The following is a 16,238-nucleotide window of genomic DNA, read 5'->3' as shown; positions in this document are numbered from 1 at the left end:
CATATATAAAAAGGGAAATAAAACTGAATGTGAGAATTACAGAGGTATTTCCCTACTAACTGTTCCTGGCAAGATCTATGGAAGTATACTTCAGAAACGATTGAGAAGAATTGTGGAAGAAAAGCTGGGTGAAGAACAAGATGGATTCATTCCAAATAGAGGCTGTTAGGATCAGATCTTCACTTTATGACAAATAGTCGAGAAAGCATGGGAATATAACAAAGATCTGTATTTAAGTTTTGTCGATTTGGAAAAGGCATGTGACAAGGTGCCAAGAGAGAAGCTATTCAATACACTACAGTTATATGGTGTCAATGGGGCATTATATCAAGCAGTACTTTGTCTTTATTCGAGTTGTAAGTCAGCAGTTAGAATTGAAGGAAGTACAGGAAGATGGTTTAATGTTAAATCTGGTGTGAGACAAGAATGTACATTATCCCCTCTGTTATTCATTATCTAAATGGATCACATTATGAAGGAAAGTGGTATTAAACATGATATCAAAATTGGAGATGTTAATGTCAGCTCTTTGCTTTATGCGGATGATGTTATACTTCTAAATAAATCTGCTACAAGTCTGCAAGATTCTCTGACTAAATTGAATAACTGTTGTAATAGATATGGTATGAATGTCAGCAATAAAAAGACAAAGACAATGAAAATAGGCAGAATCATTGAAAATATCAACTGTGTTTTGAATGGAGAACCCGTGGAAGAAGTAAAACATTTCAGCTATTTAGGTACGATTTTTAGTGAAGATGGTAAATTCAATATAGAAATAGACAACAGAATCAGTAAAGCTGGTATGGTGGAAAGTCAATTGAATAAATTCATATGGAATAAGAGAGAAATTAGTCGGAACACTAAATTAGCTGTATACAAGACAGTGTTCAAACCAGTTTTAACTTATGGATCTGAGAGCTGGGTCAGAAGTAAAACACTTGACCAAAGACTAGAGACTGCAGATATGAGAGTCCTGAGAAAGATTAGAGGCATGAACAGATGGCATCAATGGCAATATCATATTAAAAACGAGGATATTAGGAAAGAACTTGACATTGTCAGCATCCAGGAATGCATTAGCAGTGCTAATCTCAGGTAGTATGGTCACTTAAATAAAATGGGAGAGGAAAGATGAGCAAAACAAGTGTTGTCTGCTAGGTTGGCAGGAAAACGACCCAGAGGAAGACCAAGATATAGGTGGATTGATATGGTACAAAGTACCTTAGACGATAGAAATATAAGATGTGATCATGTTGGAGTCTTGACAAGTTACAGACTGATTTGGAGGAAAATTGTAGATAGGAAGTTAGTAATGATGTAATTTTTTCATGTAGTACTATCATATCCTGATAGTACTACACCCCTTGAGGGTACATGGCAGGAATTTGATGATGATGATGTTGGAGTCTTGACAAGTAACAGACTGATTTGGAGGAAAATTGTAGATAGGAAGTTAGTAATGATGTAAATTGTTCATGTAGTACTATCATATCCTGATAGTACTACACCCCTTGAGGGTACATGGCAGGAATTTGATGATGATGATGACTTTTTGCTACATGGCATGAAGGAAGAAAACATGAGGTCACCCCTAGAATATTGTCTCAGTGTGTGATTAATGAGGATGTTAGTAGCCAGGTCTACATTTTTTGCTTGGAGGATGATGAACGTGTGAAATGAATTGCCCGCGGTGGTTGCATGTATTGTTGCATCGGAGAATGAGGTGAAGATGAATAATGATAGGTATTATGTGAATAACATATCTCCTGCAATAGATCTTCTGACTCCATGGAGATACTCATATAATAATAATATGCATTATATTGTACAAGTAAATTTCACTTCAAAGAGACTTGTAATCACCAGTATAGTGACCTCCATCCTTAAAACTGCTGTTTTAAGGATAATTATAGTTCTGTACTTTTAAAATTGATTCTGAAAGATGGCTTGTATGCTTCTTCTGAAAGATTTGAAATTAAGTGGTCTTTTTCTGTAACTTATTTCACTAGTAACAGTTTCGTGCGGTGAGTTATGTCAGAATTTTGCTCCATTATGAAGCTTATTAAAATGATGCTCAGACAAATTTATTTATTTCTGTCATAAAATTATTTCAGTTTAAGGCTAGACTTTAGCCTTATGTTTTGAGAAATAGTGCTGAGTAATAATACACTTGCCTGGAAAACAGTTTAACAGTTTTCTGTGTTATATTAATACATATTACATATACATATTATAATACATTGAAATCTTGATATAAAGAAAATCATTTCTTAGTTTAATAATATTCAAAGAAGGAATTTCAAAATATTTGAATCTTATGCATTATTATTTCTGTTTTTGTTTCAGCTCCAACTAGTTTTTTGTTATTCAGTCAGAAGAATAGTATTAGTCGTATGGTTGTTGAAACCGATTCTCCAGATGTTATTCTTCCAATACATGGTTTAAAAAACGTTAAAGCTTTAGAATATGACCCAATTGAGCAATATTTATATTGGGTAGATGGGCGTACTCAAACGATTAGGCGAGCTTATGAGAATGGAACAAAGGTAGGAAATAACTTTTCTAGTAAGCATTCATTATGTGATTTACTGAATCATAAATTTTACAGAATTATTTTGCTTTAAATATTAATGCTTATTGTATTGGATAGGAGGAGATTATTCTTGGAGAAATATAAAATATTAATATAATCAAAATGGTCCAGAAATTACTTTAAAAAAAAAAAAAAAAAAAAGAGGCTTAGAAATTAAGAAGAGTACAAAATAAAATAAAATATGTATGCATACGTATATGTACACACACATACATATATAAGTAACAGAAGATCCGGTGGATGTCCTGAATGTCTAGATAAGATATAAAGTTATGAATGGTATTAGAAAATATCTGGGGTGGGGCAATGAATACATTTTAGTAGATCAGTGGAGAGACAGTGTGAAATGTGAAAAGCATCTAGCATAGATAGTTACCCAACTTGAAGTGCTCAATAATGACACAGAAAAAGTTCTGTAACAGCTACAGTTCACATTTCAGAAAACTTGGTTAGAAAATCATATCTGTGTTGATTGATTGAAGTAGTTCTATCATTCCATCCATCTTTAAAAATAGAAACTAAAATCAGGAATTAGCAGGTAGGCAGGATCTTCAGACATCCTTCAAAATAAGTTATGAAAATTTGTTGAAGAGAGGAAAGAACAAACATGTGAGAATCAAATTTTTACCTTAAGACAAATTCTTAAAAACTTAAATGGATATATAGTCAATCCTTACTATAGCTATCTCATAGAGACTAAAAGAAGTAATCTCTTGTAGGGAAAGGCTTGCTCTAGTGTTGGGTTGGGTTGAATTGTTTTGATTTATGACCAAAGCAACTAAGACTATGAGGCCAATATGGTGTGTTTGTTAACTGCTTATGTTCTTTTGGCCAGTTTGCCTGTCTTGTCAAATGAAGAACCTCAGTCTCTGAAGGAAAAGTTGTTTGAATTTCCTTTTGTAGCATTGAGACTGTGGGACTTATGACCAAGCCTTTTGGTAGTTTGTTATAGTGAATTCACTAAAACTGTGTTTGCTATAATGAGAGTTGATTATATAACAAGGTATAATCTCCAAGCAAAAAAAAAAAAAAAAAATACAGGTAACCCTTGCATGATGCGGATGTTAGGTTCCACAAAAATGCCACGTTATATAAATCGTGTTATGCGAGACTCAGATCACATAGAAAAAGTAGGGTTAGGTTCCGAAATGTTTTTTTTTTTTAGATTATATAAACAATGACATATCCAACAAAAAAATATTTTTATTTAATTCAAGTAATTCATGTAAATTAAGAAAACAAATAAACTATGAAACAAATACATAGTATAAAATTATAAAAAATTATAAATTGTATGTAAACTTCATTGCACATAATACATAAATGTTTTAGGCAAAATAAAATAGTGTATATTTTAATCGTCATCACTCTCTTCAAAACTAACATTTTGTAGATGTTCTTTATTTACGAGTGACCGGACATCGTCATCACTTGAAATCTCTTGGACATCATTTGTATAATTCTCATTGCATACTTCAGTTGGTTTAGTTAGCAAGAAGTCAGTAATAAGATCTTGCTTATCACTATGCTGCAATTTTTTATTAAGTTCATAATACGGAGTTAAACAAATATCCAATTGTCTCGTGAATTTTCCAGAGTGCTCCATTGGGAGATAATTATCCATAAAATAACTTTCTTGCCAAGTCCAATCCTTCTAATTTCTTTAAACTGAATTCTTTAACGCATTCATAACAATCAGAATTTTCAACTTTCCCCACCATTGACATTGAACCAAATGTCATTAATAGATGACATTTGGTTCAATGTCATCTATTAATTGTACCAGCTCCTCCTCATTTAAATCTATTTCTCCATCAATTAATTCACTAATTTCGTTTTCAACCATATCACAAAAGCGCTCTAAATAGCCATTACTATAAAAATATTTTTTTTTACATAAAAAAAGTATTACATATTGTATGTAACTCACCAAAAAATAAAGTGTTCAGCTTGAGATTAAACACACTTATGATTTTTAATCGCTTTCCTGGCAGAAAATGAAGACAATTTTCAACAATAAATGCTTTATACTGTAAACAGTTGACGTACATGCATGCTAAGGGGTATTTCCCCTAATATAAATTCCCTACTTATAACTACATGCACAATACGGGCAGACGCAAATTTAACGAAGATAAAATTTGATTTTTAAGTCGTGCATTGAAAAATATATGAAAAGATAAAGGGTTACTATAGTTTGTAGACCATCTTATATCGAAACCGCGTTGTATAAGTACCGCATTATACGACGGTTACCTGTATTCAAACTATATATTCTAAATAAAATATTAAACATTATATAGAGCCGTATATAACTTATACTTTGTTAAGCTATAAACAACTCACTGTGAAACAAGTGCAAAATAAAATTGTATTCTGTACTCAGTACTGTTGATAATTTATATTTATTATATTGCTGAGAGAATTTTTGTATTAATCCTAATGTTGAAACCAAATATACTAAGTTCAGTTCTTTGTTATGCAGATGATATCAACTTTTAATGCTCACTTAAATGTCATATATAATGCTACAGTTATTTTAATGGTAAATTTCCATTATTTATAACATAAGCAAATTTAGTCTATGCTTAAAATTACTGAAAAATAATAGTGCCACCCAGTGATCCAAATCTTGTGGAACTTTGCAGGAATACATTGTGTGTCATGTGGAAATAATATCGGGGGGGGGAGAAGAAAGTTAGTTCCAAAATTTACCGTATACGACATACCGAATGTAAATGTAATTTTTCTGTGTGTGTAAGAAGAAGAAAAGCGACACAATCGTAAATAGCACATATTTATTCACTTCAGTTTTGTATTCACGAGCTGTACCATTCAGTGTGCTGCCCTTCCTGGTATGCCACAAACTGCATCCTTTACACAGCGTTTTCAGCAGCCGAATGCAGCTGGTCAGGATTGATGTTGTGCACATTTTACATTATTCTTTTTCAGTGATGACAAGTTACCAGGATGATCCTGATAAACCTTGTTTTTGAGAAATCCCCAGAGCCAGAAGTCACAGGGAATCAGATCAGATGAACGAGGCCACCATGCAGTGGGAATACATGGCTGATCATTCTAGCTTCCATTAAATGTTCTTGAAGGGGCTCCAACCTACATGAAAATTATTGAATCCATGCATAAGCACTGCTGTAGCGGTGACACGACAAAATTGTTTATCACATCATGATACCTATCAGCAGTAATTGAGCAGGTCACGGGACCCAACTGGTGAATGTCTTCAAAGAAGAATGGTCCAGTGATAAACGAAGCTGTAAATCCACACCAGACAGTAACTTTGGGTGAATGCAAAGTTCGTTTTGCATAGCCCATACCCAGCAGTTGTGGGTATTCACAGTTTCATTCAGGTAAAAGTGAGCTTCATCTCCCCACAGAATCATCCATGGCCACGTAGCATCCAACTCCATTCAACCAAGGAACGTTAAAGCAAATGTCAGTCGACTTTCAAAATCCTGTGGGTGTATCTCCTGTGTCAGCATTATCTTGAATGGATAGAAATGCAGAATTTTCCAGACAGTTGTGTAAGGCACATCCATGTGTCCTGCAGGAATGAAGGCTGTTATTTATGGTCTGCTCCACAATGGCAGTAGCAACTTCATTACTTTTTGTGAACCGATTGGTTTGCAACCTCTGCCAGATCTAATTCCCAGCAGTTGCATTTCTTCAGAACGACTAACCGTTCATCACAGAGCACATGGGAATAGTGGACCTCTTGTCGACATTTGTTCAGCCATGAAGTTCATGGAATGCAGCAACAGCATTGCAATTGTTTAGGTAATGTAGTCACGAGTAAGGCACGTTGGGGTAGGTTAGTGCCATCACTGTGGACAGTATTAACAACCAGAATGAAGGGGAAAATTCTGTCCATCTTTTTAAACCCCTCCTGGCACCTGCCAAATTGTATGATATGCAGATTCCATGCATTTGGTGTTTACAATGTCCCTGGTGGTGAATTTAGGAACTACTTTTTTCCCTCAGATATCACCTTCACACGATGCACAATGTATTCCTGCAAAATTTTACAGCATTTGGATCACTGGATGGCACTCCACAAGTCCTTAAACAGGGATACTTTAATTTTTAACATCCTCTGGTTATTAAAAAAGACAGTTTGTTTGGTTGTTAAAAAAAATAAAAATAAAAATACAAAAAAAAAATGCTGAATAGTTTCACCACAAGATAACTTGGGGTTTCATCTGAGAGAAACCATTTTTTGGTTTCTCTCAGATGAAACCAAAGGGTTTCATCTGATGGAGATGGTTACCTGAAAAATTGAAGTGGGATGGGTAAAATGATGTAATCAATAACTTTCAGATTTTTTACTGATCCCATACACAAGAGGTGGATGGACCTATAAGTATGGAAGAAGTTATTGAGATAATATAAGTTTATTGACATTTTTCTTTAAGAATGCAGACTGTAGTTGTGTTTGGGAATACTTCATGAGAAAAGCTGTTCCAGAGAATAGATGGTATAAAAGAGGAAAGGCCGATTCAGTATGTTTGCGGCTGCACTGAAAAGGTATACTGGAAGCTGCTACTCTTGTATTAACAAGCACAACAGAAAGTGGAAGATTGGTTGCTAGTTCAGTGGTGCAGTGACCATTGAAGTACTTGTAAAATAGATAGACACAGTGCTGAAGCATTATGTCTGTGAGATAGAGGATGAAATGGGTCTGCAAGAGCAGGATCATCTATGAGCTGAATTGCTCTCCTCTGGATAGTGTCGGGCATTTTTAGAAGGGTTTTAGGTACACCACTCCAATTAGCAGCATTCTAAGAATGGGCAGATTTGGGAATTGCATTATATTTATAGCTGGATGGGTGCAAAGTAACATCTTGAGCAGAAGATAATGCCTTGTTTTTTTTGGATACTGAGGAAATATTGATGTGATGTGTTTATGCCAGGAGAGGCTGCAGATTTCTAAATGTTAGTCTAAGCAGAGTGACCTGATCCTGTCTAGTGATTTATGTAGGTGAACTGAGATCTCTTTTGCAGGAAAAAAGACAAGACTATGTTTTGGTGGTTGAAGGTGACCAGATTGTCCTCAGTCCATTGAAGAATGCATACAGATCAATTTTGGTCTGTATAAGCACTGGTTATAGATGATCTAGAAACTTGAGATGTCTGAGTACTGCATAGTTTGTCAAATGAGTAAGATGAATGGAGAGTACTATCATCTACAAAGCTGTGAATGGGATTAGTGGTGATTAAGAGTAAGTCATTTATGCACAGGAGAAATAGAGTACCTGATAGATTAGAGTGCATTCATGGCAAAGCTTGAAAAGTGGGATCCATCTGCTGTGACCTAAAGTGAATGATGACCACAGAGAAAGTTGACTACCCAGTTAAGAGGATGGTAGACAAACCAAAGGAAGGCAATTTGCTGATCACACCTTGAGGCCAAACATGATCAAAAGCTCTGGAAATGTTAAGAGCGACAGCACATTTCTCCCAACCTTTTCATGGCACTTGTCCAGTGATGAGTGATGTAGACTCAGAGGTCAGCACCATGATGGCAAAGTAGTTTGACAGTAGACTTGTCTCTTTTTTGGAATAACCTGAATGTATGATCATTTCATGCATGAGGATAAGTACTAGATAAGTATAAAAAATTTTAGAGACAATGCAGGATAGGTGTTGACTCTGGAGCACAGTGTTTGAGTACAATTGGAGAGATGTTGTTAGCACTAGAAGACTTTTTAGTGTCCAAGTTATTTAGTAATTTTCTGATGTCTTTTTGCTAAAAAAAACTACAGAGGACCTCCTGAAACTTGGGTTTTTCATCCTGCAAAACAGACAAACCGGTTATAAGAACACATGCAATTAACAGACATAATACACTGGTCTAATAATAAGGTTCTCAGATTCTAATATGGTAGGAGGCTATTTGCTTTGGTCATGTATGCAAGAGTTGGAGAAAAAGAGTGACGCTAGAAGGGCAGCTTTATCTTTGGGTGCTGTAACAGTGGTGTCATTTTTAGGATGACAGAGATGGAAGTCCAGGTGAACAAAAGTTGCATCCAATGGCCTTAGTAAAGGATTAGAAGGCACAACTTTCATTTGGACAGGAGACAAGTTTTCTGCTGATGACCTTTATGAAATCAGATTTAAACCCAGGTCTTAGATCGATAAGTTAAAATTGGCTTTTAACACTGTGTTATACAGCTAATTTAGTGTTTTGACTAATTTCTCTCTTATTCCATATAAATTTATTCAGTTGACTTCCTACCATACCAGCTTTATTGATTCTGTTATCTATTTCCATATTTAATTTATCATCTTCACTAAAAATTGTACCTAAGTAGCTGAAATGTTTTACTTGTTCTATAGGTTCTCCATTCACAATGCAGTTAATATTTTGAATGCTTCTGCTTATTTTCATTATCTTTGTCTTGTTATTGCTGACCTTCCTACCATATCTATTACAACAGTTATTCAATTTAGTCAGGGAATCTTGCAGGCTTCTAGCTGATTTATTTAGAAGTATAACATCGTCTGTTTAAGCAAAGAGCTGAGATTAACATCTCCAATTTTGATATCAGGTTAATACCACTTTCCTTCATAATGTGATCCTTATAGATAATGAATAACAAAGGGGATAATGTACATCCTTGTCTCACACCAGATTTAACATTAAACCATCTTCCTGTACTTCCTTCAATTCTAACTGCTGACTCACAACTCAAATAAAGACTAAGTATTGCTTGATATAATGCCCCATTGACACCATATAACTGCAGCATATTGAATAGCTTCTCTCTTGGCACCTTGTCATATGCCTTTTCCAGATCAAAAAAACTTAAATACAGATCTTTGTTATATTCCCATGCTTTCTCGACTATTTGTCATAAAGTGAAGATCTGATCCTGACAGCCCTCTATTTGGCATGACTCCAGCTTGTTCTTCACCCAGCTTTTCTTCCACAATTCTTCTCAACCGTTTCTCAAGTATACTTGCATAGATCTTGCCAGGAACGCTCAGTAGGGAAATACCTCTGTAATTCTCATTCAGTTTTATTTCCCTTTTTATATATGGGCACTATTAGAGTTCTACTCCAATCATCAGGAATTTGTCCCTCTGCCCAGGCTTTCTGAACTATGCAGTGCAGCCACCGTAATACTTTTATACCACCATACTTCAGCATTTCTGGTCGAATATCATCTACTCCTGCTGCCTTTCCACATTTCAAGCCTTTGATGGCTTTTTCTACTTCAAGTATGGCTATGTATTCCTGACTGTATGCCTGTTGAGTGTTTTTTACCACTGTGCTATCAATTCAACAAAAACTCAGTGTGTTCTATGCTATACACAGTTCAAGTCATCGATGTAGGTGTAGCGAAAATTTAAACATGTATATATATGTATATCAAAGCTAAGCCACCTGATGTTAAGTTTATTACATGGCGATATAATTATTGTTCAAGAAATCAGCAATGTTGAGGAAAACATATACTTGGGAATTTCTCAAGAAATTGTTGGGTGTGTAGTCCTGGGTCATTTTTATGAAATCTGAAGAATTCAGCATGCATTCATAATGAGTACTTATAAGTGTAAAGTAATACTATAGGTTGAACATCTTCTCATATATGAGATCACCATTAAAAAAAAAAAATCATTGAAACCGACAGATAAGTTCATTTTGAATTTGCTACTATTTTCCACTGTGCTTTTTCTTTTTTTTTTTTTTAATCACATTCCACAGTTTTCTTTTAATATCTATGGATTTTCTGGTTTTTGTTCTTCCTTGTAGTAGATCTGATCTCATTTTATTGTCCTCTATCTCACTCTTCTCTTTCCTTTCTAGAATTTACAATTCTATGGCGGGGGGGGGGGGGGTACGTATAAATTTGGCTTACAAACACTTTTGTTTACTCTTCTCACTAACCTGGTTGGCCCAGTGAATAGTAACTCCTACTCTTCAACTAGTAGGTGATGGTGTTGAATTCCACTGTTGGCATAGATGTTTATGAATGTCTTTAGATAGGGCATAAATGGCATTGTCTGGCGAAAGACTCTGACTCATCGGAGGCCTGAAGTTGCTTGAAAAAATTCCATGCTTGGTGAGACATAACATATTAGTACTGTGGGTAGTTGTTTTTTGTTCTCTTTATTATTATTATTATTACAACAGTTTCTGGAGGGAGTCGTGTTTAAAAAAAAAACTTTGAAACAATGGAGTGGGAAAATATTATATCCTCAACTAAGGAAGCATGTGACAGAAAAATAAGAACTGTTTTGATGTTCTCATAAAATTAGAGGAGCAATCCAGGAAAAGAAGAAATCATACTCCACGTTCCAAGCAAGGAAATATGTACTCTTAATGAATATGGAGACTTCTTTCTTCTCAGCATTGTGCTTATTCATGGTACTCTAGTTTGAACAACCTATAATGTATGAGATTACCATAATTTTTTTTTTTTTTAAATAAAGTTGAAATGATCAAAGGTCTTTCTGATGCTGCTGTAAAAACAGCATACCTGAATATTTCAACACCATATGCAGCCAGTCATATCACTAATATTTGTGTTGTAGTGATAATGAAGTTTCTCAGAATTGGGAAACAACACAAAGGTATGTACCTCATCCCATTTTCCCTTTCTTTGTCAGACCTGAGATGGCCTATCATGACCAACTAACTTAGCTTCTTTTTAAACCTGATTGATGCTCTGATTCTGTCTGCATTGTGTATTATGTTTGTCACGTGCATGCATGCATGTGTTTCCCTTCACTGGATTTAATACTAATACTATATTTCATTTTAGGTATCTACTGTTGTACAAAATCCCAGCAATGTACTTCATCCATATGACTTGGCAGTGGATCCTTTCTCACGGCTTTTATATTGGACCTGTGCCCAAAGTAATGTCATAAATGTAACACATTTAAATGGCAAATCTGTTGGTGTAGTTATTGGTGGGGGAGAAGAACGACCAAGATATATTGCTCTTCATCCTTCTAAAGGGTTAGTATGATGACTAGTCAAAAGTAAGCATTTTGATTGAAAACTGAAACAACTTTCTTAATTTAAAATTTAATATAAGATTTTTCTAAATATTATATTCATGGTAAATTTTAAGTTAGTGTAGTTTTACACACACACACAGTGTGAATCTGATATTAAACTCCTTGCATGGGTTAAATTTTAACTTTTTAAACTTGCTGTCATTACCAAATTTTCAGTAGTCTGTCTACATACACAGGGCAGAGTTCTTTCCACCATTTTAATGTTTATAATTCATAAATTTATAATAGCACTCAACAATTTTTGTCACACAGGTTTTTTAGATATGTTTAGTTAATTGATTACATTTAGATTACAATTGATACAGTTAATTAATATATTTTTGTTTAATGATTACTCATGTAAAGATGATAATGTTCCATGTAACAGTGAGTTTCAGGCTATCTGTTGTGATGTGGAGACTAACAGGATGAAATATATGGTGGTGTTGGTACAGATCTGGCAGTTCAGTTGTTGAGGATGATAAAATGCTTTGCCAAATTACCATGATGGATACTAAATAAGTAGTCGGTATGAGTGATCCAAACATTTATCCAATGCAAATTGTCTGAACCCATAGTTGGCCCATGGGCCACTGTAGGCAGGTGATGTACAATATATAGCCTCTCCTGGTCAAGTCAGCCCTGCCTTCTCATAGTGTCACTTTTCCACTGAAGGGACTCTGGCAACAAAGAGTAAATCCCCATGGTTAGCCGAGTGACTATGTGCTTCGCAACCATATGCCTAGGAAAGGTGTGTCCTGGGTTTGATTCCCATCTGACGTGAGGAGCTTAGGATCTTTCGCAGACATAGCCAAGTTGGCCAATCTTGGGTATGCACTGCAGGGTTTTTCCTCCCGCAAACAGGCAAACCGGCCCTGAGAACTCAATGCTTCTGGAGACATAGGGCCAGCCACCTTATCCACGTATAATGGTTGCAGTTATAAGGAATAGAAACCTCGACATCATAAAGGTAAAAGAACGAAAGATTAAGAAAGAAAGAAATTGTCTGAACCCATTTGGCCCATGTGCCACTGTGGGTAGGTGATGCACAATATATAGCCTCTCCTGGTCAAGTCAACCCTGCCATCTCATAGGATTGCTTTTCCACTAAAGGGACTCTGGCAACAAAGAGTATTTCCACTGTGATGTGGGATACCTTCCTAGTTGGAGTAATTGCCAACTAGACTTATTAGATGGTAGATATCTTTCATTGCCTGGTGAAATACCACCACCTTGCTTATTGGGGATGCGAAATGGTTGTTACCATATGTGGTTCCTAGAGCTAGAGTTCCCCATTTCTGTCCTCCTCCTTTCTACATGCATTGTGAGTGATACCCATTGAGGGTGTATACTAAACATACTGCAGAGATTCATTGCCTCCCAATCTTCAAGGGGGTACAGCAGTTTTGCAGGCTGGCATTTTTAGGAGGCTTCTTGATCAACTGGTGCGTAATCTTGCTGGCATCTACACTTCCAAGTTGTGCCTGGAGGGAGGCTGTGTAATGGTATGCAGGTGGCATTGTCAATGCTATTTTATGGTTCAAGAGTATTTTTCGCTCACTGCATGTTCTCCTGTTTTTCTCTTCACCTATTGAAACACTAAATATGAAATTGTGCCTGAACAATTATAGTATCCCTGCAGTTAAACTAAAAAAATAAACCTGATCATATTAACTTAAATTCATTATTTAAATTTATATTAAATTCATATTAACTTTACCAACATCCATGGCATCAACAATAACTTAAATGACATGCATCATCATTACCTTCAGGCATTCATACCTGATATTCTAACTGAATCCCAAATTTCTGCTACATCAACCACAGCCCATCTTAATTGTCCAAATAACATACTAATGATTCCTTCCATCATATGGGAAGGTGCTTGTACCTTGCAATCTGATATTCCTTTCCAAAGGATTTCATCTTTTTGACCTTCTGTGGCTTAAGATTTCTTTGCCTCATTTTGTTTAATTCATCTACTGTCTCCACCATTCTTCTAATTCTGAAAATCATTCTCACCTCTTAGAATTCCTATATTTGAAGCTTGATTTCATTCAATTTAAATTTCCAAACAATGAAGTAATCTTTCTTAGTGATTTCAGTGTCCACAGTTTTCTAACTGGCTCCTTTCTTCAAATTTCACTGACCAACCTAGAAGAGATGCCAGAGATTTTTGCTTTAAGTAATGACTTAGATCATTCATCTCCCTGCCAGAATTCTTGACAATCTTTTTCACTCATCCAACACTCTGGATCTCTTCGTAACTAGTTCTTCCAGGTGCTCTGTTCAGGTGACTGCTCCTCTTAGCAGTTCAGATTACGATCTCATCTAAGTTTCATCTCTGGTGGAACATCCTTCTTTCAGCTATTCACAATCTCATGTTCTCTGGCACTGTAGCAATGCCAAGCAGAAGGACAAAACAGCCTTTCATGCAGTATCCTATCAGCTAAAGCTGATAGGATACTGCATGAAAGGCTGTTGAATAAATTGGAGGATATGCAATTGGAATATAAAATAATGACTTGGGTATATGGGGAAGAGGAGGATGTGAATCTGCCACTAAGATGAGATTTCCCAGGAATCAGTACCAACAGAACTGTTCAGTTGTTTACTGATGATGCAAAAAAGACTGGGTAATCAGGGATGTTACTGTTTATACAGCACTTAAAGAATGCTTTGAATGTGATGAAACTGTGGGTAAATGATAATGGATGTCAGTTTGGTGTTAGCAAGTATAAAGTGATACTTTAGCTTGATGAAAATTTTAAAGTCATCTTGCGATGCTGAAATGAATGTTGACATATAAAAATAAGGAAATCATTTTCCCTCTTTACGAGGCCTCAGTACAGTTACACCTAGACTGACTATTTGTGTGCAGATTTGGTCTCCTGGTATCAAGGGATTAAAGAAGCTGTAGAAAGAGTGCAAAGAGGAATTACAATGATATTATTGGGATTATGGAATGTAGATTATGAGGACAAATTTGGAGTAAATGGACTGCAGGCACTGGATACAATGGATGCCTGTAAACTTTTGAAAGGATGTTATAGGATATTGTTCGATGTAATTTTTCATTATATGGAAGGTGGGGAGATATCAAGTAGAAGTTAAGAAGTTTACATTCATTTAAGAAAAGGGAGAGAGCTAGATTTTCTCTCATGGAGCATTGAGTGAGCAGAAGAGTTTACTTTTTGAAGTGGTGAGTGCATCTAGTGGGAATGAGTTTAAGAGAAAGTATGACAGTTGGTGTGGGTGATGTATGCTCTCCTCAACAAATCTTTGACTCCCTAAAGGTCTCTGATATTAGATAATATAATTACAAAATTGCAAATTGAAATAATCATTTTTCTGTTACCCACAGCTTTTGAGTAATATGTGAATTTTGATTTTTGCAAAATATTTTTTTCATTGATTGGAAGTGGGGGTTAATGCTTCCTGCTGTCTATTTCATAAGATTCAGCACATCACTGTTTACATGCTCATATTTAGTCTGATTTGTCACACTTTACATGTTGGCATTCTTTTATGTTTAATAGGCAATGACAGGTAGTTTCAAATTCAGTGATGTATAGATTTCAAAATGGGAAATTGGACAACAAGACTTATTTGTGCTCATTGTATCACAGAAACTCTCAGTAGAGAAGCAGCAGAAGAATTTTTTGAGCCTGTGAAGCCTTTTGTCAGAAGACCGTTGATGAAAAGGAAAAGCTGGTCCTTATTTAAGATCTAAACAGCAGAGTAGGAAATGAATCTCATACTTTTCTAACATCCAGCAATAATCGGCCATCATATTTGCATTCCTTATGCCTAGATGTCTTCTTTCTGTGTTTTATGGAGCCTCCTGTCTCTCCCCTTATGCTTCTAATGTTCTTCAGAAAATATGTTAAATGATAGTAGTACAGAAAATAAATTTATAATTATCCACATTACACTCAAATTTCTAGAACTTGTTTAATGTTTTCAACTGTTTTTTGTAATTGGGGTGTTTATTGCATACCAAATTTTTCACAGCAGCCCTGAACCTGATTCAGGTTCTCAGCCTGGTTCATTGTATTTTCAAATGCCACATTGTAGTAATTTTTTTCCACTTAATGCTGTATGTGTGTGGACAGAAATTAATATAGAAGAACTTTATTGATGTTTTTTAATAGTTGGAAGTTGTAGGCCTTGGGGGAATACTTGTTCAAGAATGCTATCCTAAAGAATAAAAGAAGAGGAAAAAGAGATTTGGTAGATTGGCATTTGGACTGTGAATATATGTTGAACATCTGATGTTCATTTATAAGGCTTTACAAAGAAAAATGTTCCATGATAAAGTAAGTTATTTTTGTGTAGTTGGGAGCCTTATAGCTCACTACAATTCAATAGATTTAAATCTTATACCATTTGTTTAGTTGACTCTGTGTAAAAAAAGTTCTGGCTCATGACTTTGAGGTACATAAGATACATGTTGCATCTCCCTTGGTCTCATTTTCTATTTGAGAATCAGATGCTAGGATGTCATCATACTCCAAGGTGAAGGAACAAGAATTTGGGGGCTGTGGTGGCAGTTGTTTGATTTTAGGTCTGCTTTCTTTTATATTATGTGTGAACAAAAGTAGCAGATATC

At 35.4% G+C, this 16,238-nt stretch overlaps 1 protein-coding gene across 1 annotated transcript in view; it reads left to right on the top strand.

Annotated features, from left to right (window-relative positions):
* The window catches only part of arr (low-density lipoprotein receptor-related protein 6), a 351,307-nt gene that overhangs the window by 304,797 nt on the left and 30,272 nt on the right, over window positions 1-16,238 (top strand). The window contains exons 15-16 of the mRNA XM_090414658.1: window positions 2,350-2,549; window positions 11,383-11,582. Of these exons, the coding sequence (XP_090270784.1) occupies window positions 2,350-2,549; window positions 11,383-11,582 (400 nt within the window). The remainder of the gene's footprint in view (window positions 1-2,349; window positions 2,550-11,382; window positions 11,583-16,238) is intronic.

This window comes from Typopeltis vanoorti, chromosome 25, assembly GCF_054136105.1.
Source record: "Typopeltis vanoorti isolate ZY-2024b chromosome 25, IOZ_Tvanoo_1.0, whole genome shotgun sequence".
Classification (NCBI taxonomy): domain Eukaryota; kingdom Metazoa; phylum Arthropoda; class Arachnida; order Uropygi; family Thelyphonidae; genus Typopeltis; species Typopeltis vanoorti.
Note: the sequence above shows the minus strand (reverse complement) of the source record. Positions and strands in the feature narration are given on the sequence as shown.